Source organism: Beta vulgaris, chromosome 1 (genome assembly GCF_026745355.1).
Source record: "Beta vulgaris subsp. vulgaris cultivar EL10 chromosome 1, EL10.2, whole genome shotgun sequence".
NCBI lineage: Eukaryota > Viridiplantae > Streptophyta > Magnoliopsida > Caryophyllales > Amaranthaceae > Beta > Beta vulgaris.
The window spans coordinates 55,293,422-55,315,953 of record NC_079202.1 but is presented as its reverse complement, the minus strand read 5'-3'; the positions used below and the strand labels follow the sequence as shown (position 1 = coordinate 55,315,953).

The window sequence follows — 22,532 nt, the reverse complement described above, 5'->3', positions numbered from 1 at the left end:
AAGTTTATCAGTTTCGAAAGGATTGCAAATGAGATTGATGGATGTAGTGACCGCATATTTGTATGGCTCACTTGACACAGATATTTATATGAAAGTTCCTGAAGGACTAAAACTACCAGAAAATTGCATGCCCAAAGAGATGTTCTCAATAAAATTGAGAAAATCACTCTATGGGTTAAAACAATCTGGAAGAATGTGGTATAATCGTCTTAGTGAATACCTATTGAAAGAAGGATTCAAAAATAATCAAATCAGTCCCTGTGTTTTCATTAAGCGATCTAAATCAGGATTCGCGATCATTGCTGTATATGTCGATGATTTGAACATTATCGGAACTCCTAGAGAACTTGAAGCGACTGCAAAATACTTGATGAAAGAATTTGAGATGAAAGATCTCGGGAAGACAAAATTTTGCCTTGGCCTGCAAATGGAACATCTAAGAAATGAGGTTTTTGTCCATCAATCAAACTATATAGAAAAAATCCTGAAACTTTTTTCATGGACAAAGCCCACCCAATAAGTTCTCCAATGGTAGTGCGTTCCCTGAATGAGAAAGATGATCCATTCAGACCACGAGAAGAAACGAGGAGATTCTTGGTCCTGAAGTACCATATCTAAGTGCAATTGGGCTTTAATGTACTTGGCTAACAATACTCGACCTGACATAGCTTTTTCAGTAAACTTGTTAGCTAGATACAGCAATGCACCAACCAAGAGACATTGGAATGGAGTCAGACACTTATTACGTTATCTTCGAGGAACACAAGATCTCGGATTATTCTATCAGTCAAGACCCAATGCGTCACTCATTGGATATGCAGATGCTGGCTACCTTCAGACCACAAAAGGCTAAGTCTCAATCCGGATATGTATTCACTTATGGAGGTACTGCAATATATTGGAAATCTACAAAGCAGACTTTGACGGCCACATCATCAAATCATTAGGAATTAATTGCTCTTTATGAAGCTGGAAGGGAATGTGTATGGCTAAGGTCAATGATCAAGAATATCCAAGAAGAATGCGGGATGGAAACAATAACAACAAATCCAACTATCATCTACGAAGACAATACTGCATGCATCACCCAAGTAAGCGAAGGGTACATCAAAGGAGACAGAACTAAACATTTATCACCAAAGCTCTTCTTCACTCATGACCTCCAAAAGGAAGGGACGATCAACATTCGACAAATCCAATCATGTGAGAATCTTGCAGATTTATTCACCAAATCCCTTCCGGCGAAGAAATTTGAAGAATTAGTCCGAAAAATTGGAATGCATCATCTTCTGATATATGCTAATTCAGGGGGAGTATTATATGCGCTGCACTCTTTTTCCCTTCGATCAGGTTTTTATCCCACGGGTTTTTCCTGACAAGGTTTTTAATGAGGCAGTTGATTTTAAGCATATAAAGATACATAATAGTTATACTCTTTCCCTAGTTATGGATTATTCCCACAGGATTTTTCCTAACCAAGATTCTTAATAAGATAACGTCTATTATGATTATAAATGGACATTCAAGGGGAGTGTTGAGAAACAGTGAATTAGAAAATTTCACTGTTCAAGCATAGTGAATGTCATTACTGCATGTTAGGAAAGTTTCTTCCGCGCAGAAATTGTTGAAAATGTAATGTTATAAACAGTATACTTTTGCCTATAAATACCGATGTAAGAAATCAGTTCTTCAGATCAATGCAATACAATACTCTCTGATATATTTGCATAATTTCTCTCTCTATTTCTTACAACAAAAACCACTTTTCTTCAGAATGTTTGCAACCAAACCAACCCTCTCTAGACATGAGAAAATTGTTTCCATTACATACATGATTTCTACTTTTTGGTAAAAAAAACCCTCCTTTGCTAGGAAGAAATATAAAACTCTTTGCTTTCAAGTTGAATCCAAAGAACTTAATCCGCGTCTAAAGAACTGATCTTCCTTTGAATTACTCACTACCCAAAATTCCATAGTTATCAGTCCAAAAAAGGTATATTAGCAATTTCTTATATCGTTTCATCCATATAATTAACTTTAAATTATGAGTAGCATGCCATTTTATGATCCCATGCTTTTTAAGCTGAATTGCTTGCTTATTCTGATTAATTCATCTTTGTTGTGTTGTGTTGTGTTTAGTGTTTATATGTTTGCTGGTTTTAGTATTGCAATTAGTGATTACAGTATAAGGGGAAGAGTAAATTTGCAGACAAGTTTGTTAATTTCAATGTTACAGCCCAAATTATTGATTTGCAGTTGATTAATCTTTGATTGCTGGTTCAACATCACTGTAGAAAGAGAAATAGAGTCCAAATTGTCAGTTATATTGTTTGGTTTACTTTTCTCAAAAATGGTTAATTGTTAAAAAGCAAGTTGTTTGCTATTAGTCTATTATGTGAGCTTCATCAATAGTGTGATCCTACATAATCGAGTCACTAAAGCCGAAAGCTTGAGATCTTACAATGGAGGATCAAAGAGGAGAAACGAGTCGTTTATAATCGTGATATGCAAATAGTGCATATCAGAGTGACATTTTGAATTATTTTGGGGAAAGTTGGGGTTAAACCTTATAATGGATTTCCTTAATACAATAATACCCTCTGATCTTTCCTTAGAATCCCTGGAATGTCTGTCACTTTTCCCAAAATCACAAAAATGCCGTTGTGATATGCAACTATATGTATGACATAGTTATATAGAATGTATCATAGTACAATTCGGTAGAAAAGCTATTAGGGGTAGTGAAAGCACGGCGGGGGAAGCAGTAAGTACGTATTATCCATCATTTTCTCTTGCTTCGTTTCTAATATGAAAGAGCATGCTAATGCTGAGTCTTCAAGAGATTGTTGTATGGGCATTGTTGTCATCCTTATGCGGCTATAGTGTTTCATTCTTCTCTTCCTTTGATGTTGTACTTTTTTAGTACTTTTAGCCTTTGAGTTGTGACAAGCTGTTAAAACTCTGTGATCTTGTAGAGTACTCCCTAATCAAGCGGGAGAAAAATGAATCTTCTCTTTCTAGGAGCTTTGATGGTGTATCATATTCTGCGATCCTTCCTGTTTTGTTAGAACAAAAGTTTTCATTAATTTTCTTGGTATTTTAAGTCTCAAGACTCAAAGAAATATGATGGGAGCATAAATAATTACCATCACTGAGGACCAGGACAAGATCACTATCTACAACCGTGTGTATTCTATGAGCTATTGTGACTATTGTTCGATCTCTGAATTCATGGCTGATAATTTTCTGAATTACGCCATCAGTAGCTGAATCAACTGATGCTGTTGCTTCATCTAGAACCAAAATACTACTATGCTTTAAAAGTGCCCTTCCTAGGCAGAATAGTTGTCTTTGACCAACGCTCCAATTTTCTCCATTTTCAACCACTAGATAGAATTTACCACATACAAAAGAGTTAGATTCATTAGCAAATAGCCAAATTCATACTCATTTTACTCCATGTTTCTGAAACAAGCTTGATATATTCACCTGTGGATTCCAACCTTCCTTCCTTTGCCCGTACAAGGTCTCCTAGTTGACATTTGTCCAATGCCTGAAAAATAACCAATTGTGGCATGTTACTGATTTAAACCTTTTGATTTCCTGCCAAAAAATACAAAGATATTTCCATCACTTTTTACCTCCCATATTTCGCTGTCGGAGTACTGCTGAAGTGGGTCAAGGTTTCCTCGAACTGTGCCATCAAACATGGTTGGATCTTGTGGAATGATGCTGAGTCTTGATCTTAAGTCTTGAAGACCTATCTTGCAGATATCTACGTCATCAATCATGATAGTCCCTTGCCTTGGTTCCACTATGCGGAATATAGCTTGTATGAGTGTTGACTTTCCGCTGCCTGTCCTTCCTACTACACCGATCTTTTTCTTTCCAGGGAATGTACAAGTTATGTTTTTCAAGACGGAGGGGAGATGTTCAGCGTAACGTATCTGCATCATCATGAAATTTGGCCTGACATTAATACCTTGTTTTCCACTAACAGGCCCTTCACCTGACTTCTACTCAATTAAGATCTTCATTGATTAAAACTTAATTTTACTGATTCACTACTCCCCGCCCCCTCCCCACTTTTGTGCCAACTACTGATTTTTACTGATTGAAACTTAATTCTGCCGATTATAACTTATTTTTTCTGATCAAAACTTACGTTTACTACTTTAGTGAACATTGAAGTATTCTTGAAGTTGGTGAGCAGGCCTTAGTGTCATATTAATTTCCCAGAACTTTAATTGTTAATAGAATTTTGGCCACCTAAACCTGTAACAGCTTAATTACCTGCAAGTTCTGGAAACATATTGTTCCTGTACTTGGCCAGTTGTTTGGTGGTCTGCAATCATCAACGATGAGAGGGGCCTCACTTGTAAGCTTTGTGTACTGAAGAACCCTTTCCACTGATATCATTTTATTTTCCGCATTACATATATTCCATATGACTGAAGCTTGCAAGACATTCAAATTTATACCATATGTTACCGCTAGACCTGCAATGCCTGCAAGAGGTTCCAAGCCACTAGAACGTAAGCTCATTTTAATAAAGATCTGGTGCACCTTAAGCTAAAGTAAGCTACTGCATAAGATGATGAGATTTCCATTCTTTTAAGTATTTTAAAAGACCAGGCACAAAGAAAATTTGATGTAAACGAGTTTCACATCGAGGTCTCAGTCTAGAGGCTTTAATAGCTAAGAACTAATTCACACTCACATTTTAATATTTTATTGCTTTTCATCTTGTAAGGCCTACTCCTAGGATCATTTGTTGCTTTTCATCTGTCAAAGCTCTTAATTGCTACAAAGGGATTTTTTTTTGTTTAATCAAAAAATGGAATACTTACTTGGATTTATAATTCCATCTGGAAGAGACACTAGCAAAACCAATGAGAATGCAAACACAAAGTTAGACAATTGATTAAGTCTGAACGAAAGCCACTCCATTGCTGATACATTGTGGAACCATGGTCTTGAAAACCCATCTACTAATATAAGGTTTGCAGTGGTAAAACGATCCTTTTGGTCAAATGCACGTATAGTTGCTGCCCCTGCGAGTGATTCTCCAAAATGATGAAGGATTGGAGCTTTCTGTATTTCAGATAATCGTGCTAGCTCCCGTGCAGTTGGTATGTAGTATTGCTGCATAAAATGTTATTATATACATTATGCTTAACATCTTGTTGAAAAAAACTTCTTTGCTAATCTTATGTCTTTTTATGTATAATTTCATGCAAAATATGCTTACCTTGTACCATATGCAGATTGCTGTTACTGGAATGAAGATGAGAAAGACTTCCCATGCAACCTGTGACATGACTGCAATGGTGCCTAAAAGCTGGATCATTGAGAAAGCTGCCCAACCTAATCTTTGTGCCATTTCTAAGTCCAATACACTTTGGTCAGATGATGCCTGCATAAGAAAGTAAGAATTAATGAATGAACCTTAACCTGTGATTAAATTCTCAATTTGACAAAGATGCTCCTTGATTGATTATGGAGCGGAGATGGAGGGAAGTTCATGTTCTCAAACAGAAAGTTATTGGTTATTTGGTATGAATGTCACTTTACTGTTTTTAATTTTAGAATCTTTGAAGCCACATGGTATAAATTATATAATGTATTTAAAATTAGTCATACTTGACCTCATCATGTTTGTTATGAAAAATGACCACTGAAAAACTCGAACCTACCTTTTCTAGTTTCCATATTTCTACTTCTAGCTTCGTCTTCTTTTATTCTTTTTTTTTTTTAATAATAAAAAGACATTTACATGCACTGTTTATCTAGAGTCACTCTCATATATATATATGTGATGTTTATGATTACTATATCAAATATAAAAACGCTATACTTTGTCAACAGTATTGCATTTATGGGATCACACTAATCCTTACCCGATTCAGTATTCTTCCAGTTGGAGTTGAATCAAAAAATGACATTGGAGATCGCATAACACTATGTAGCATGTTCTCAAAAAGCTTTTGTGCAGTAAGAATCCCAGCTTTTGCTGATAGTGTTGATCGTACTAAGACGCAAAATGAGCTTATGATCGAAAGAATGGCATACACAAGTAAGACATAGTCCATCCCAGCTACAGGTGCTGCATCACCTGAAGTTGGACAAGCCCATGCCATCCAATAATTACTTGCTATCTGCAACACTTGAAAAGATGACTGTGCTAAAATTATCACTGGAACCAAAAGACCACGATGTACAATGGTAAGATAAGCCCAATAAACTTCCTTTCCTATACTTCCTTTCTCTCTCTCTTCATCCTGTATCAGCCTCCCTCCCTTCTCCTTCATTTCTGGAGAAAGGTTATCCTCGTCTTCATCTCTTGTTTGTATTTGTTCAGCACTTGAATCAGCAGTTTCTGGTGAATTACTTTGAGAATTTCTAGTGGAAGTACCTTCAGCTGTAACAATAGATTCAAGGGCTTGACAATGAGCTCCAACCAAAAGTTCAAAGCCGATATTCTGTTTCAGAAGTTCATTAAAACATCCTGCTTGTGTGATTCTCCCATCTTGCATGACCTGTAAATGAGAAGTTTATTATTCATTGCTAAGAAACTGCATAAACTAAACAATTGCTGTTAAAGGCTTAAAGCATACCAGAATGAGGTCCGCTGCTGGTAAAAATTCAACTTGATGTGTCACATAAAAGATAGTCTTGTCTCTTAGAACCCCCATCAGACATTCCTGTTTATTAAATATCCGAATACCGTAAGAGAGGGAAGCAATCACATTGTAAGATTTTAAGCATTTAGCAGCTATGTTACTTTGACCCTTCATTTTACCTCAAGTACCCGTGTCGGACACTTATGACACATATCTTTGTCGGACACCAGTACATGAGTCCGAGCAACATAGTTTAGCAGCATTTGTAATTTTTACCGTTACAACTGTTTACCTGAAATAGTTGCGTGCCTGTATGTGCATCAACTGCACTAAAAGGGTCATCAAGCAAATATATATCTGCATCCTGGTAGACAGCACGAGCAATTTGTATCCTTTGTTTCTGACCCCCACTCATATTAATACCTCTTTCTCCAATTTCTGTTAGGTCACCATGTGAGAAAAGCTCAAAATCTTTTAATAAAGCACATGCCTTAATTGTCCTGTCATACTTAGCAGCATCATAAGGATTCCCAAATAGTATGTTCTCTCTTATATTTCCTGTCAATATCCACGGTGATTGAGGAACATAGGCCTTAGAACCACTGATCTTCACAGTACCAGTGATCTTAGGAATTTCTCCAATTACACCAGAGAGCAAACTGGATTTTCCTGATCCAACTGTCCCACATATTGCTACTTTCATACCCCTTGTAACCTTCAAGTTTACTCCATCGAGGGTGGGTGTTTTTGAATTAGGATCCCAGCTGAATTCTCCCCCTTCTATGTCTATAGCATACGGCGTTTCATCTTTTGAGACAAACTCGATTGCATCTTGCTGAATTTCTTCTTCTTGAAGGAAAGAACTAACTCTATCAGCTGATACTTTAGCTTGTGCAATAACATTGAGTAAGTCGGGGAGACTAAATATCGGATCCTGCAACATACGGAATGTTGCTAATGCAGATAGAACACTTCCTGCTGTGAGTGGTATTCCCATTAAAACACAAGATCCGAAAGTCACTATAGAAATAAAAGTCGGTGAGCCCCAGAAAATAAAGGCTCCAATTGCCCCTAATCTCAATGACTTCCATATCCAAGAAGATTCAGTATTTCTCAAACTTTCTAGATTATGAAGAAATCGATTATCCCATGCTTGAAGTTTGATGGTCTTCATGTTACGCAAGACTTCTGAGGTGGCTTTCATCCGAGCATCTTTGGCATCCATAATATGCGATTGGTACCTTTTCTGAGTTCTTGTTAGTGGTATATTGCAAGACATAACAACTAAAGTTGCCGCTAATCCTGCAAATGCCCCTAAACCTAGATTTGTATGCAGAACATAAATTGCTAATGATATTTGTATGGGTAACATCCACACTGTGTTTACATACCATACAAAATCCGTGATTCTTTGAACATCGACACTCATGTAGTTCATGATCTCTCCACCGGTGTGACTCTGTCTCGCTTGACATGACAACACTAGACCCTTCTGGTATATGTGAGATATCAAAGCAGCTCTGATGCGGAGCCCTAGTTGCCGGGCCCCAAAAATCCACTGCCTCTGTGCGATTGTCTCCACCATTTTGGCCCCTAGAAAGCCAAGAGCAAGGAGGTAGCCTGTATTTAGGCTGCCTTTTTTCTTGACACTCAGGAAATCCACGAAATCTTTGATCAAGTATGGACCAACATATGATGCAAATGCACTTATTACTGCAAACATCCCATTTACTGCTGCTTTCTTCCATGCTATGCAGTATATTGCCTTGTACACTGATGGGTTGCTGCTCGGTCCTACTTCCTCCTTGACTCGTTTGAGGCTCTCACCAAAGCTGTGTGAGAGAAAAGCAGCAGAGTCTTGCACATCAACATCCGGGATCTCATCCTGCTCAAGTGCCGCCTTCTTCCCAATCACAAACAACGGGTTGAGCCACGAGAAGGTAACAAGATCGAGAAGGGTGGCTTTGCTGTAAAGTGATTCACTTTTTCCCTTAGGGATTTTCTCACTTTTTCCATTAATTAGTGGTTCTGTCAAGTTGTTTCTTGCATCATCGTCACGCTCTATCCTGATCTTTCCTGTAATGGAAATTACCAACAGACTGACTGATGCAAGGAGCCCAAGAAGGTCTGCATAATCTTGTATTCTCAGATGACCATCATTTTCCATTATGAAATGATAATCAATGGAAATATGACAAGCTAATATCAGGAAGCTGATAACCCACCAGAGCCTCAGAATTCCGGGAAAATTGAGGTAATTCTTAGTTAATATCCTGCATAATACAATTATCGTGATTATCCATGATATGACCTGTAAAATTTTAGCTGCGAGAGCTGGAAGATTTTGATTGCATGGAGTCTCGCTCCCCTTTATCAGCAAAATTAATGAAGTCGAATGCACACCCAGGAGCAAAATGGAAGAAATAACGCTGGTTTTCGAGCACAGGCTGAGTCTTGCATTATCAAGGTACATCTCTGCATCCTTTTCTGCAGCTTTTGATGTATACATTTGTACTGTAAATGTCATTTTTTTGATGAAGTATAGCAGTATAATCCCATAGAATCCCAATAGCAGAAATATGCTGATTTCTTCCCACATACAAGGAGACTTCAGCTGTTCCCATGGTGTTGGGTATAGGAGCTTAAGATCTGCCATAAGAAACAATAACAATTTTACGATTATGCTTGAAAAGTATTAACTTAAAACCAGCCTAATCGCTAGTACAAGTCAGTAACTTTGTGATCTTCTCAACTCATAACATAGTCCATGAAAATTTGCTTTCTGTTCTGGGTATGGAGAGCCATACAGGGAAGTGATGTAAACGGAATTTGATCTCTTGTTTACCGCAGAGAACTTTACTAACTAAGTTAGCTGACATTCACACATTTTAAGTTGTACTAGTAGATAAACTACAAAAGAACAGTAAAGTTGGAGAGATTATGTTATGTCTTTTATTTTATGAAATAAAATTTTTGGGTATATACTCCCTCCGTCCTCTATTAGTTTACCCCTTTCTTTTACACAGAGTTTTAGGAGGAATAGTATTGTGGGGCATATAAAGAGAGAGAAAAGATTATTTATACTTAAAGTTGAATATATGTGATGAAAAGTTTGTGGTTCCATTCCAAAAATAGCAAAAAAAAAAAAGAAAGGGGTAAACTAATAAGGGACATCCTTAAAAGGAATAGGGGTAAACTAATAGAGGACCGAGGGAGTACTATATAAACCCATTGTCACTTCTCCCATCTACAACAAATTGATATGGTAATTTTATCCGAATCCAATTGTCATGACAATTAACAATAAAAAGGGAATTTGCTTGATCTAGAAATTTATGATCTTCCTTTTATTGAATCTTTGAGTTAAAACATTACTTCATTGAATTTTAATCCTTCTAAATATGGCAACATGTTTTTGATATTGCTTTCTATCAGAGAATAGTTTTATGAGAAGCACTATACATAATAAGGTTGACATTCTAGATTTTAGATAGCTTAACTTAATTTCCATGATCTTCTTAATAAGGAAATAAAGAGTTAAAAGTTTGGAAACATGACAGGAAAAAACTAAACAAGGATAACTAAGCAGGATAAAAGCAATACCTTTTAGTAACATATACTCCCTCCGTTTCCTAAAGATCTTCCCACTTTTCGTTTAAGGGTGTTTCCAAACGATCTTCCCACTTTTGCTTTATTCCTTATTTGGCAAAACAAATTTCCCTATTTACCCTCTCATGTCACTATCATATGGTCCACCATTACATTATTAATTCAATTTTACTCCCTTTCTCTCTCCTACTTTAACCCCTTTTTATTTGTTTATTTATCTTAACCCCTTTTTCTCTCCTACTTTACTCACACCATGCCCCACACAACTTGATTTTCCTTGGTATCTGTGGGAACAGTAAGTGGGAAGATCTTTAGGAAACGGAGGGAGTATTTAAGTAGTAGTCTATGTAAATCTTAAGCTTTCCTACTAAGAGTGGCTCTACAAACAAGCAGCACCATTTTATTATACAAAGTTATCATTTATGAACTGCTTTATAAAAAGCATTTCTTGCCAACTTTCTTGTCTTTTATGAACACTGAACATTGCCTGCACTATATGCTACTATGTATTAGTAGTATTTTTCTACTTGACACAAAAGAAATAAATTTCTCACTGTCCAAAATTAGTTATGACATTGATAGCACAATATGAGCTATTTGATATGACAACTAATTCCATATTTCTATACTAAGGTAGTACATTACTGGTCAATACAAGTTTTATCACGCTGAAAACTAATTCATGAAGGATGAGAAATTGCATTTTCCCCTAGATTTTCATTTAGTGCATCTCAAAGATTATACACACAAGGTAATACCTTTGTTTATTTCAAACAATGTAGCATGAGATGAAGTTTCATCTTACTAGAACCATCCATATCGTAATGTGAAGTTAATCTCCTCTTTTTATCTGAATTTATGAGCTTAATATGTGCCTTTGAACCTTAAAGATCCGATAAAGTACAACAACGCTTTCTTACAAGGCATCATCTAATAGACTAATACGACATGCCACATCCTTATTTCACCTTAGATGAGTTTTGAACTCGAGTCTATTTCAGTAGGAGAGAATCACCTTATTAACACCCGTCGATCACATGCTTAAATGATAGTACTTAAGAAACATAAATTTACGCGGCTAAATAAATAAAAAAAGGAAGCAATATAATGCATTTAGGAACATAACCTTCATATTATCGATATATAAACCTCAATAAGAAAACCTAATAGCATGTAGAAGATAGATAAATAAAGATAACTCACTTGCTGCAAGGAAAGAATAAGGCATGATTCCCTCTCTTCCAGCTTTCAAGCTGGTATTTGTCTATGCTCCTAAGAGAAAGGAACTACAGAGAAAAGCTTAAGGGCATAGTGTTGTAAGTGTTATATAGTCAGGAGATAGTGAGAGAAAAGAAAAAAAAAGCATTTATGTGATGAAATAAGTGGTGGGTGTTACTGTATAATTAATTGTAATCTTTTTGCAGAAATAAAGTTGGATGATAAGTTAAAATTTCTGGGATTCTCACTTTTGTCTATATATGTATGGAGTATTAGAGAACAAAAACTAATTTTGATCATAGAAATTGTATATAGTGGAGGTAATCACGTGATGCAAATAAGGTTAAAATTGCGGAGGATTTTTTTATTGATTTAGGGTATATGCTAATGGTTTTGATTTAAAATATAATGACAAGAAATTGTTTAATGTGTTTTTCCAGGAAAATCAATTGTAAAGGAACAAAAGAGAGATACTTTTACCAATCCCCTAGTTTTTTGGCTGTGTTAGATGGTTTTTTACCATGTATTTTGGATTTTTGAAGTGGGAAAAATAGGATTTGATGAGTTTGATCACTCCAATGGTGTATTTGTATTGATATATTATAACAATAAAATAGATAATATTATGTTATAAAACGAAGAGGTAATATTTAAATTACGAGAAGTTATCTTTATCAAATATATTATCTACTCGTTACCGAAAAAAGAATAAGGCGATTAGAAAAAAAGAATAAGGTTAAAAAAATGAGATAATATTTGAATAATCCCCTTTCAAATTTGAAGGCTTTCTATTTTACATCTCAGATCTCACTGAAGTTGAAGCATAATCCATGCCACACATTTTCGTGCAAGGTGCTTCCCACTTTGTTTATAGACACAACAGTTGACATCAAGAACTGACTCTTTGTAGATGATGCTAGAGTATAGAAGGGGAAGGAGGATTCGTACCTGTAACCTATCGTTCACAGCACCTCAATTTTAACCATTAGGTCAATACATCCTTGATTAACATATCATATTAGTTTTTAAATCTACTATCACTAACATTTATCTTAAGTTTTGGACTTACCATCTCAATCAATAAGGCCAAGTTTTTGAGTTTGTCTTGTAAGAGACCGCCTACTTTTAAATTAAAATTAGGCAATGCTAAGCCCAATATTGAAGCCCAATAGTTACTAGGTTAATTTATTTCGGTCACTAGTTTAATCCATTTAGTTACTAGGTCTACTTTTATATTAAAATTAGACCGTCTCTTTTAATAATTTGTCCAAGTTTTTTTTGGATTGAGAGAATCTAAATTGAATGAAACTAGATTGAATTGAATTGAGAGAAATTAAAATGAACTGAAAATAAGTAAAAAAAAAAAAAACATGGCCTAAATATATCATCTCATATGGACCTTTCAATCCAATATATGTACATTTAGATTATGGGAGTATCATCTTACTAATTGGATATTTATCTCAATAATCGCCTAGTCGGTAGTTCATCTTATTTCAATTTATGGACATACCAATTTTCTATATCCCATACTTTTTGTACCTGGACCATCTCATTTATAAGCTATGATATTTTAGTTTTCGGGTTGGCTTCTTATACTTCTAATATCATGTTTAATAGAATATTGTCAAGATTTCAAGAAAGAATAAAAAAATACGAAGAGTGTATATCATAATTTATCTTGTAATATGTATAATGACATAAATCTCAATAAGAATGACATTAACTTGTAAAAATAATTACATGAATCTCATGACATAAACCCTAATACTTATTGTGTAATAAGTATAATGACATAAAACTTAATAAATTGGATGTAAGAGTTACACCCAAGTCCCAAGAATTTGTGATAAAAGAAACATTTGCCAAAAGAATACAACCAGAAATTTGCACAAACAAAATTGTCCAACAATGATACACTAAGATATCATGAACATAATAAAGAATAACTCACACAAATAGACAGACAATTATTGATTACATTAAAAATATGAGAATCATTCAATTATTAATTACATAAAAAGTATGAGAATCATTCTGAGTTCTGACCAGGTAGATTACATACATCAATTTCTTTTTTTGGGTGTAAATTAGGGGAAAATAAGTACCCCAAAAAAAAATGCCAACTATACATAGCAGAGCTATATGAATAATATTATCATGTACTTTTATTATAATAAATTTTCCATCAATTAAAAGTCTGCATTGCTTTGTCATTTCCACCCACCCCAACACTCTAATTTCATGGAAAATAGACATAAGAATTTGGACAGTAATCTAATTATTACTACTATTTTGTGTTATAACGTATGTGAGAAGAACAAATATTAAATGTAGAAAAGCAATAAAAAACACACAGATTTACGTGGTTCACCAATGGTGTGTTTGCTACGTCCACGGGTAGAAAGATAATAATTCTATTGATCTTGAGGATTTCAAAATACATATGTGTTTTCACACTAATGCCAACTTAAAACGAAACTAGATTAGATTAAATAACATATTATAACCCGACTCGTAAATCTCCCCCGCGTCAAAAAGCCCACTGCCCGATTGGGCGGCCAATTTTCCCAAACCCAAATTCGTCCAGTTGTGATTCGGTGACCACCCCCGATCGCGGTTCACCCGAACCAATCGGGCGACCCGCTTTTAGGCACTTGTTGAGACCATCGATCTCGCCCAATCGAGCGGTACTACTCGACTTGACCGGGCGGGCCTGAGTCAGCTCCCTTTGACGAACTTCGACCAGATTCAAGGGATAATTGCATAATTCCTACATTTTGTTATCTTAGTCTTTTATGCTTAATAAAGTCTTGTACACTTAATTAGTGGTACTCTGAATCTTCAGTCGAGCCTTTAGGGAGATAAAGCTGAATAGATATTAAGTACTATTTCTGAGCCCACCAGTTTTGTGGAACTATATGCCCACGCATGAATCCAATAGATCTAAAATTCGTAAGAGTACCACTTTTGCACTATCTGGATGTCAGCTAAATTTCGTCTTCCAATTTTTTATTTTTTTTACAAAGGTCTTCCAAGTTAGCAAGGACTATTTTGTATCTTTACTACATGTGCAATCCCAATTTTTTTTCTCTCTTATTTAGCTAACTAACATTTTGTCAATTATAATATACTCCATCAGTCCTAAATTCACTTTCCTTTTCTCCTTCTTACATTTGCCCGTCCGCATTTTTGTATCATTAACTAGTTATTCGGCCCTGGTATGTCCTGGATAAGAAAAAATTTCATTTATTAATATAATACTTTATGATAATAACACTAAATACAACTTAGCCTAGTGATTAAAACTTTAGTATATGTACTTGAGGTGTCAAGATCAAACCCTATACTATGCAATTTCTTAATGTTTTTTATTGTACATGGATTACATGAACTAAAATTTCCTAGGGAGAGCGCCACGTGACACAATTTCTTGTTTTCGCACGCCTTTTAATATATTTGTATAGAAATCTATAATCACATAATAATAAATATTATAAACGTTTGATTTTATAATGTATATTATGACGAATTAAATAAGACCTGACTATGTTTTTTCTTATATGTTGGGGAAAAAATGGAGGATTTTCCTTGCTTATGTATAGTACCAAAATTTAAAATGAAAAGTCTATTTAGAAACGGAGAGACTAGCCAAATAAAGTTTTTGTCTTTATAATTAGAAAAGATTTTCTTTGATACACCAATAATAATTATTACGATGGATATGTGGTGATAATATATGGTGTTATCACTTTGTGGTTTGGTTTTTGTAAAGTTAATCGAATTTAGTTCATTTTTTAATCAATGATTTGACAATAATTGCTACAACAATTAGCTTAAAGACTTAAAGCTGTATTGGAAAAAGTAGATACAATTACAGATCATCATTTATTATAGTGTGTAAAAGCTACTCTTAATGTTTTCCCTACCAATTTTATAAGTCCAAATGCCGAACATATCAATTAGTTCCACCAAATTCCCATCCACTACTTTGTGCTTTGGGCTTTATCTGATCTCAAAATTAGTAGCTTTGTCAGTGATGTTTTAAAAAGGCTATCAAAATTAGCTTGTATAAGAGGGAAAAAGGATTAACTAAAAGGGGCTCTTCAATTTCCATAGCAAATTATAGTAGTCTTATAGATTAAACTAGTGGTTGTTCTGGGCGATACTTCTCAGTACGGATGATTGCATATAATTCGTTTATTATTCTTTATAAAGTTAAGTGAATTACATTCCCCCCATATCAGTGTACTGAGTGTTGGGTGCATATTAAATTTATTGCAACAACCTTCAATACTTCATAAGTTTTAATTAGTATTGAATAGTGGTCACCGGGTGCATAATAAATTTATTGTGATATCATTAAATTTTTGTAAAAATGAGTCATGCAGTACTTACGTGCATTGTGAAAGAACGTTAATGTAATTTGTCTTACCAAAATTTTTAAAGTAAGCCATACACTCATACAAACTTGATTCAACTACTGCCATAGGCCCATAAATCAAAATGTTTCATAATCATAGGACCTCAGAATTGATTACATGATTGATTTCTAAAATTGATAGCAAGAGTATTTATGATCACTAGTCACCACTCTATCACCACATGTTTGTTTTAGTTGAATATGAAAGGGATATTATTTCAATGTTGCTTTTGAAAGCAATTTGCTAGTGACATATCATATAAGTATTGCCACTTTTACGTCTCTTTTCATTTTCTCGTTTTTACGTGATCATCTTGTACTATGAAAAAGCCAATCTCTACTAATCGAGTTTTGGCTGATCAGTACCATGCTTACCTTCCACATAAAAAACAAAGGATCACAAGTATCAAATCTTGAGACTTGAGAGAAGCATGTTTATTGGATCTGAGAAGAGATTCCTGATTTTGGACTTTTTTCTCGAGATAAGGTAGTAGACCTAGATGATCGAGAACATTGCTATACCTACCCACTTGGTAAACAACTCACTACTAATAGAACATTATAAACAATAAATTAATAATTATGTTGAGTAAGATTCCATTATTATAACCCTCAACAAGTCTGTATTAATGGTGGGTAGTCTACCTAGTGAATATACAAATTTTTTTCCGATGATCGATGTGCTTGATAAAAGAATGTTAAGATCATAAAAATCAGTTCAAGATTGTTAAGGAAGTTTACTCATTTTTTTAAGATGAAAAGGCATAGAATTAAAACTTAATCAAGGTTAAGGCTTATAAGTTTAGTAGTTTACTCATCTAGGGTGAAACAAATCGGCCACAGGTTATTTTGTTAAGAAAGATACAGTTAACAAGATGGTGAATAATTATAATTGTCTATGCATTTGTTTTAAATTGGTAAGGAGAAGTGTCATATTAGATCAAAATCTCGCACAGGTTAATTTGTCCAACCCAACTACACAGGCAAGATCGCAAGACCGCAATACCCTTTGTAAGGGGGGGTTTTATGTAAGTGAATCCCACCCCCTAAGTGACCATTTGAAAGTGTGAAATACAAACCTAACCATTAGATCAAGTACTAGATTTTTTCTATACATTGATATTTGTTAAATGTTCAAGAAGGCATGAAAATACTCCCTCTGTCTCATATTAGCTATTATTTTAGTTCTTCAAGAAGAAATATTGATTGTTAAGGTATCTTATTATATGTTGATATTAAAATCTATTCCTATGGCTGAATCTGCATTTTGAAAAGTAATATTATTCTATTATTGATTTTTTATTAATTTAATCATGTATATTGAAAGATATTTACGGTTCAAATTAAAGTTCACCCTAAAAGATATAGTAATTAAACAATTACATCTGGTATTATGAAATACAAAGTGTATTCTCGCATCATCAAAGGCTTTTTATAATCAACTATTTTGTGTCATCTATTACAAACAATTTATACCAATGGAGAAATTTCTGACATAGGGAGTTTGGTTGTCCGGTTCGACATAGAAGCTCATTGTCAAAAACTGCTGGAATGATTTCTACTAGATAGTTGGGCCTTCGACGATGCAGAATGCTTAATAAGATATCTTTTTGGAAAGAAAAATGGGACGAGGAACTCAACAAACGACTATGCCGTGATCTACAAGCTTTTTAAGCTATCAGAATTCGTTTAGGGTCCAAAAGCCGCATTCTTAATAATTCTTGAATCTAATTTTTGGTCAATTTTCGGATTAGGGTTTTGTTAAGACTATTTAAATGTTTTTGAGTCGTTATTGAGTCAATTATTTTTCTAATAATAATATTTTGAGAGTTAATTTACCTCTTTTCTGGTGGATTCTGGAGTTCTTTGACAAATTTATCACTTGTAAACTTGTCTGTTCATATTAGGAACTGCGCTTGTCTTTCCTTCGTATTTTCAATTGCGTCAATTTCTCAAGTTCAAGGAAAATGCATGCATGTGTTTTCTCTCTTAAGTGTTTTTTTATCCAATCAATATCAAAATTAAATTATACTTCTATAATAACGACATTTGGAAAAATAAAACAAATTAGTGCAATTTCTTGAATCATCAGTGGACAAATTTGATGTATATTCTGTGGGACATGAGTGACAAAGTGTAGGAACGAAAATTGATAATTAATTTAATTAACTTATCTGACAATCGTGGCATGAAATGAATAATGCCCTAAAGTTAAATTTACCCCGCTACGACATACGGATAGAAAAGTAGATTGAGAAATGAGAACACTATTGAATATTTTCCGAAAGAGGAAATGGAAGAGAAGGGAAAGATGTAATTTATGTGCCCTTAATGAATACCACAACACTGGTATTTATAGGAAGTAAAGTGTGATCAGCTCATGGCTGAAAACGTGGGATAAAACTGAAAGTTGATGGCAACAAATTAGGAGAGAAATTAGGAAAAACGATAACTTTAAGAGAGAGATTAGGAAAATATGATAACTTAATACTGATTGAAAATGGTCATTAAATGATAAAATAATTGACTCATAAAAATAGTTAAGTTTGGCCCAAAGTCCATGGCTCTAGCCCAAACTACACAGGCAGCGTGCATGTGATAACTTCACATCACCATATATCCGCTAACAGACTCATTATTACACAACTCAAAAGGTACAGAAAAAATAATGATTATAAACCTTATTCTTCCCTTCCATATTCCTTTAAAGCAAACTTACATCTTATACTCATAAAACACATAGTACTAACTTTTTTATCTTTAGGTTGATGAAAGTTCCTTGATGTTTAAACTTTCTTCCATAACGTCAGCTTTTCTTAGTGCTGAAGGACAGCTTTAATTGTGACACTTCTTTATTTGACACCCTACCACTTGAATTCTAAACATGCAATCTACAATAGTGCTAATACCTTTTCATCTCTATTATTTTCCTTTGATGCATGTTATTGGACCAGCAGTCAGCAGATCATCATCTAAATTGACTAAAACAGTCTCTTCATTGGACCCATTAATTTTCTTTTAACATCTTTTGTTAGTCATTAATTATATATTGACGGATTGAAAATAATATAATTGGTATGTGCAAAATAAATCTTAAGTATTTTAGTTAAATGGTAATTTTTTTCCAAAGAGAATGTAACAAAATTTTGTTCTTATTATAAAAAAAATCTATTAAACAATTAAGTGATTGGTGTTTTTTTTTTTTTTACTTCCTCCATTTTGTTTTAAATGCAATAAAGTAACATCTTATATCTCATAAATAATAACCCTTTATTGCATTTAAAACGAAATAGAGGAAGTATAAGAGTCGGTGTTGAATATAGCCTTATATTTGAAAATGTAGCTCTAATCGCTATCCCTGATTATTGATCCGGTTTATCTCTTACTCTCTAGTACTGGATGTAAATATGTAACTAGCTATCAGGTCTGGGCAATGTCCCATGTAAGGAAAAAATTTCATTTATTAATATAATACTTTATGATAATAATACTAAATACAACTTAGTCTAGTGGTTAAGACTTTAACATATGTACTTGAGGTCTTGAGATCAAACCCTATACTACGCAATTTCTAAATTTTTTTACTATGGATTACATGAACTAAAAATTCCTAAGAAGAGTATCACGTAGCACAGTTTCTGATTTATGCACGCCTTTTAATATATTTGTATAGATAACCATGGAATGATATCAACCTCTAGAGTGTATACCAAGTAAACTACTGTCAGCTAATGCTTGCTAAATTATTGCTTGGTGAACAAGGTGTTGCTGAGTGGCTCTATGATATTTTAGCTCCTTGGTTTACTTTGCACATTGACTCCTAATATGCTTTTTTTCAGAAGTGTGGGGAGCGTAGTTGGTAGAAACGTTCTTTCCACTACATCACTATCCGAAATCAAGGGATTGAGATTTGTAACTTTGTGTTTTGGCAAATTTTATATTCTCATTATGATAACTCTCTCATATTGTATATCTAAACTAGTATTTTGGTGCGGACGATGTCACGGATTAGTTATAATTGTCAAATATATTTAATTAATGAATTTCATGTCTGACTTTAACTTTTAGTATTTTTCTGTTTCGTGAGAAATTGGAAAATGGACGTTAAGGCATAATAAGTTATTTTAAAAAACTTCTAAGGAAGTGAGCTTAAAAATAATAATTTCAATTGAATCGGGGTGAAAGAATGTTACTACCTCAATAAAAGTGTTAAAGATAAAAACTTGTCTATAAATTTATAATTACATATAATTATAAGACTTTATTATGTTTTGCTGTAAAATATTAAACATTGAAATTGTCGTAGATTGGTGGTTAAACTCTCACATTTCATTTCATTGGTCATGTGTTCAATTTCTAGTAGCTACACATTGTTAATATTTTTAAATGAGATCATAAGTATTAGAAACTTAAGAAGAGTGTCACATGGCTCATACATCGGAAAGTGCCATGTGGCACCGTTCCTTTGATAGGTTCGTCTTTTATTTAATATACTAGTTTTTAAGCCCGAGTTGCCTCGGGTAATTATATTTTTTAGTGGTTAAGGCTTTATGGAGTAATATTTAACCTTGAAGTCTTGCGATCAGATATTATATCATACATTTTTTAATTTCTTATTTTATTGTATGTGTATTTTTTTTTATCTATATGAGCCACGAAGGCAGTACAAAGAAGGAGATGGGGGATTGAACCTATGACCTATCGTTCACAGTACCTCAATCTTAACCACTAGGCTAAGACATCCTTGGTTGTTGTTGTTTGTGTATTGCATGGAGTAAAACACGATGAGAAAAGCACCACATGACACCATTACTTGTTCAAGAACACCTTTTAATATATTACTAGTGAGTGTCCTGTGCGATTCTCCGATTTGTTTCTTTTAATAAATTTTTTACTTGTGAGGAAAAAATTGATGTCATAATTTGAAGAATACAAGAAATTGCAGTAAGAGTTTATGTCTACAATAGTCTACCATTATTGCCATTAATGTGTTAGGCATCTAACTATTTGTCTAAGTCTTTTAATGAGATATAATTACGAGATCTTATTATATTTTATTTTGAAATACTGAATAATGATGTTATGTTGGATCAATGGTTAAGCTCTCACTTTTCATTTCAAAGATCACCTGTTAGATACTTTGTAAATGCACAAAATTATTTTTTTATTTGAGGGGTTTGACATGAAAATATTAGAACTAGAAAAAGGGTGAAGAAGATGAATACTATGAAATACGAATCTTCTAGGCGTGTGTAGACACTTTCCCAAAAGTGATATTCCGACCCTATACGAAGCACGGGTTTCACGGAATTCAATTTCGAGATACAAAGAAGAACAACAAGAGTCACGCTCGTATGAATCTTGTCAAAATGAGAATAAGATTTGTGTTTTGTGTTTGATGATTAATCTTCTCTTAGACTTGAGAGAGAGTGCTTGTTTTTGAGAGAAATATTCTGAAAAAACTCTCTCTTTCATCTGTGGTACTAATCACTATTATACACGCAAAATAACAAAACCGTCAAAAACCGCACAAAACGCACAAAGCCACGACAAGAGACAGGCTCTCGTCGCGAGCCGCGACAGAGCTCGCGAGTCGCGAGCGGGCCTGTCGCGAGTCGCGACAAGCATCGCGAGTCGCGATGCTGCTCGCCTGTGCGCTGCGATGCCTGCTCGCCTGTGCGCTGCGATGTTGCTCGCTGCCTGTGCGCTGCTTGTGCTAGTATGTGCGAGTATACATGCTACTGCTTTGCTGCACCATGCTTAGCTATAACCACCAAGCATAGTATGCATTATACATATTGATTCAAGTAACATTTGTACTTGTTTGCGGTTTCTTTATTCCTTCAAATCTTATTGTTTACTACACCATAAACAATCTACGTGTATATTTAACGTAACTTGAACAACGACACCTTAACCAAGTTATTCAAGTTATACGTTACATGAACTCAATCAACCAAATACTCTAAATTATCCAACAATCCTCCCCCATTTAGAGTATTCTAAAAGATAATTAGCACTAAACATCATCAAACCAAACATCTCATGCATAAATGAAAGTGTATAAAACTTGAACTTTCATATAGTAAAGTACACATTCCAAGTATCCGTATCCAATTGGTGTCGATAACGATTGAACCAATTTCAATACATAATGGAAACCCGAAGATACAATACACACAAGATAAATATTACTTAAACTCATTATAAACCGACACATAAAGCCTTGTGTCCATATCTATTCATAAGTGTATCAAAGCTATGCCCCAATAGCTCTTTGAAGCGGCTAAACTTCACACTTACATAGGTAGATCTCTAAAATACATGCTACTGTGAAAAGCATAAACAAGAGACCTATTAAGTTATACAACCTCCTTATACAACACAGTTATAGAACTATAAACTTAGGATGAATAAAAGTTCTACAATCATCTAAATGAAGAAATTAATCTTATTGAACTTAAGACCCAACGTCATATTGGGCGTTAAGTTAAGATTCCCTCATTCGTGATTCTCGAGGGGCTCCAATCCTAAACCGATTGCCATCCTCTTTACATTATCTCTAGCCAAGGCCTTTGTAAAACAATCCGCTAGATTATACGTTGTACGTACATAGTCAACAGTGATTACACTATCCTTGATAAGTCCTTGGATGTAGC

At 34.3% G+C, this 22,532-nt stretch overlaps 1 protein-coding gene and 1 long non-coding RNA gene across 7 annotated transcripts; one reads left to right on the top strand and one right to left on the bottom strand.

The window, feature by feature from the left end:
• Positions 1–1,759: 1,759 nt before the first annotated feature.
• Positions 1,760–19,928, top strand: LOC104905207 (uncharacterized). Of its 6 annotated transcripts, XR_008969279.1 has the most exons (7): positions 1,760–1,993; positions 5,010–5,132; positions 5,268–5,428; positions 8,381–8,563; positions 8,722–8,877; positions 8,949–9,090; positions 11,891–12,108. It is a non-coding gene; the product is annotated as an uncharacterized LOC104905207 (long non-coding RNA). The 6 variants fall into 6 exon arrangements; XR_008969284.1 differs by lacking the exons at positions 1,760–1,993; positions 11,891–12,108 and adding an exon at positions 19,716–19,928; XR_008969281.1 differs by lacking the exons at positions 1,760–1,993; positions 11,891–12,108 and adding an exon at positions 19,713–19,928.
• LOC104905208 (putative ABC transporter C family member 15) lies at positions 2,471–11,616 on the bottom strand. Its single transcript, XM_010693663.4, has 11 exons — positions 11,436–11,616; positions 6,916–9,272; positions 6,618–6,704; positions 5,901–6,539; positions 5,252–5,416; positions 4,851–5,145; positions 4,294–4,508; positions 3,642–3,947; positions 3,490–3,553; positions 3,147–3,386; positions 2,471–3,056 (listed from the first exon to the last, which is right to left on the bottom strand). Exons 1-11 carry the CDS (start codon positions 11,458–11,460, stop codon positions 2,929–2,931), a joined length of 4,521 nt encoding a protein of 1,506 aa, XP_010691965.1. The 5' UTR covers positions 11,461–11,616; the 3' UTR covers positions 2,471–2,928.
• Positions 19,929–22,532: the final 2,604 nt, after the last annotated feature.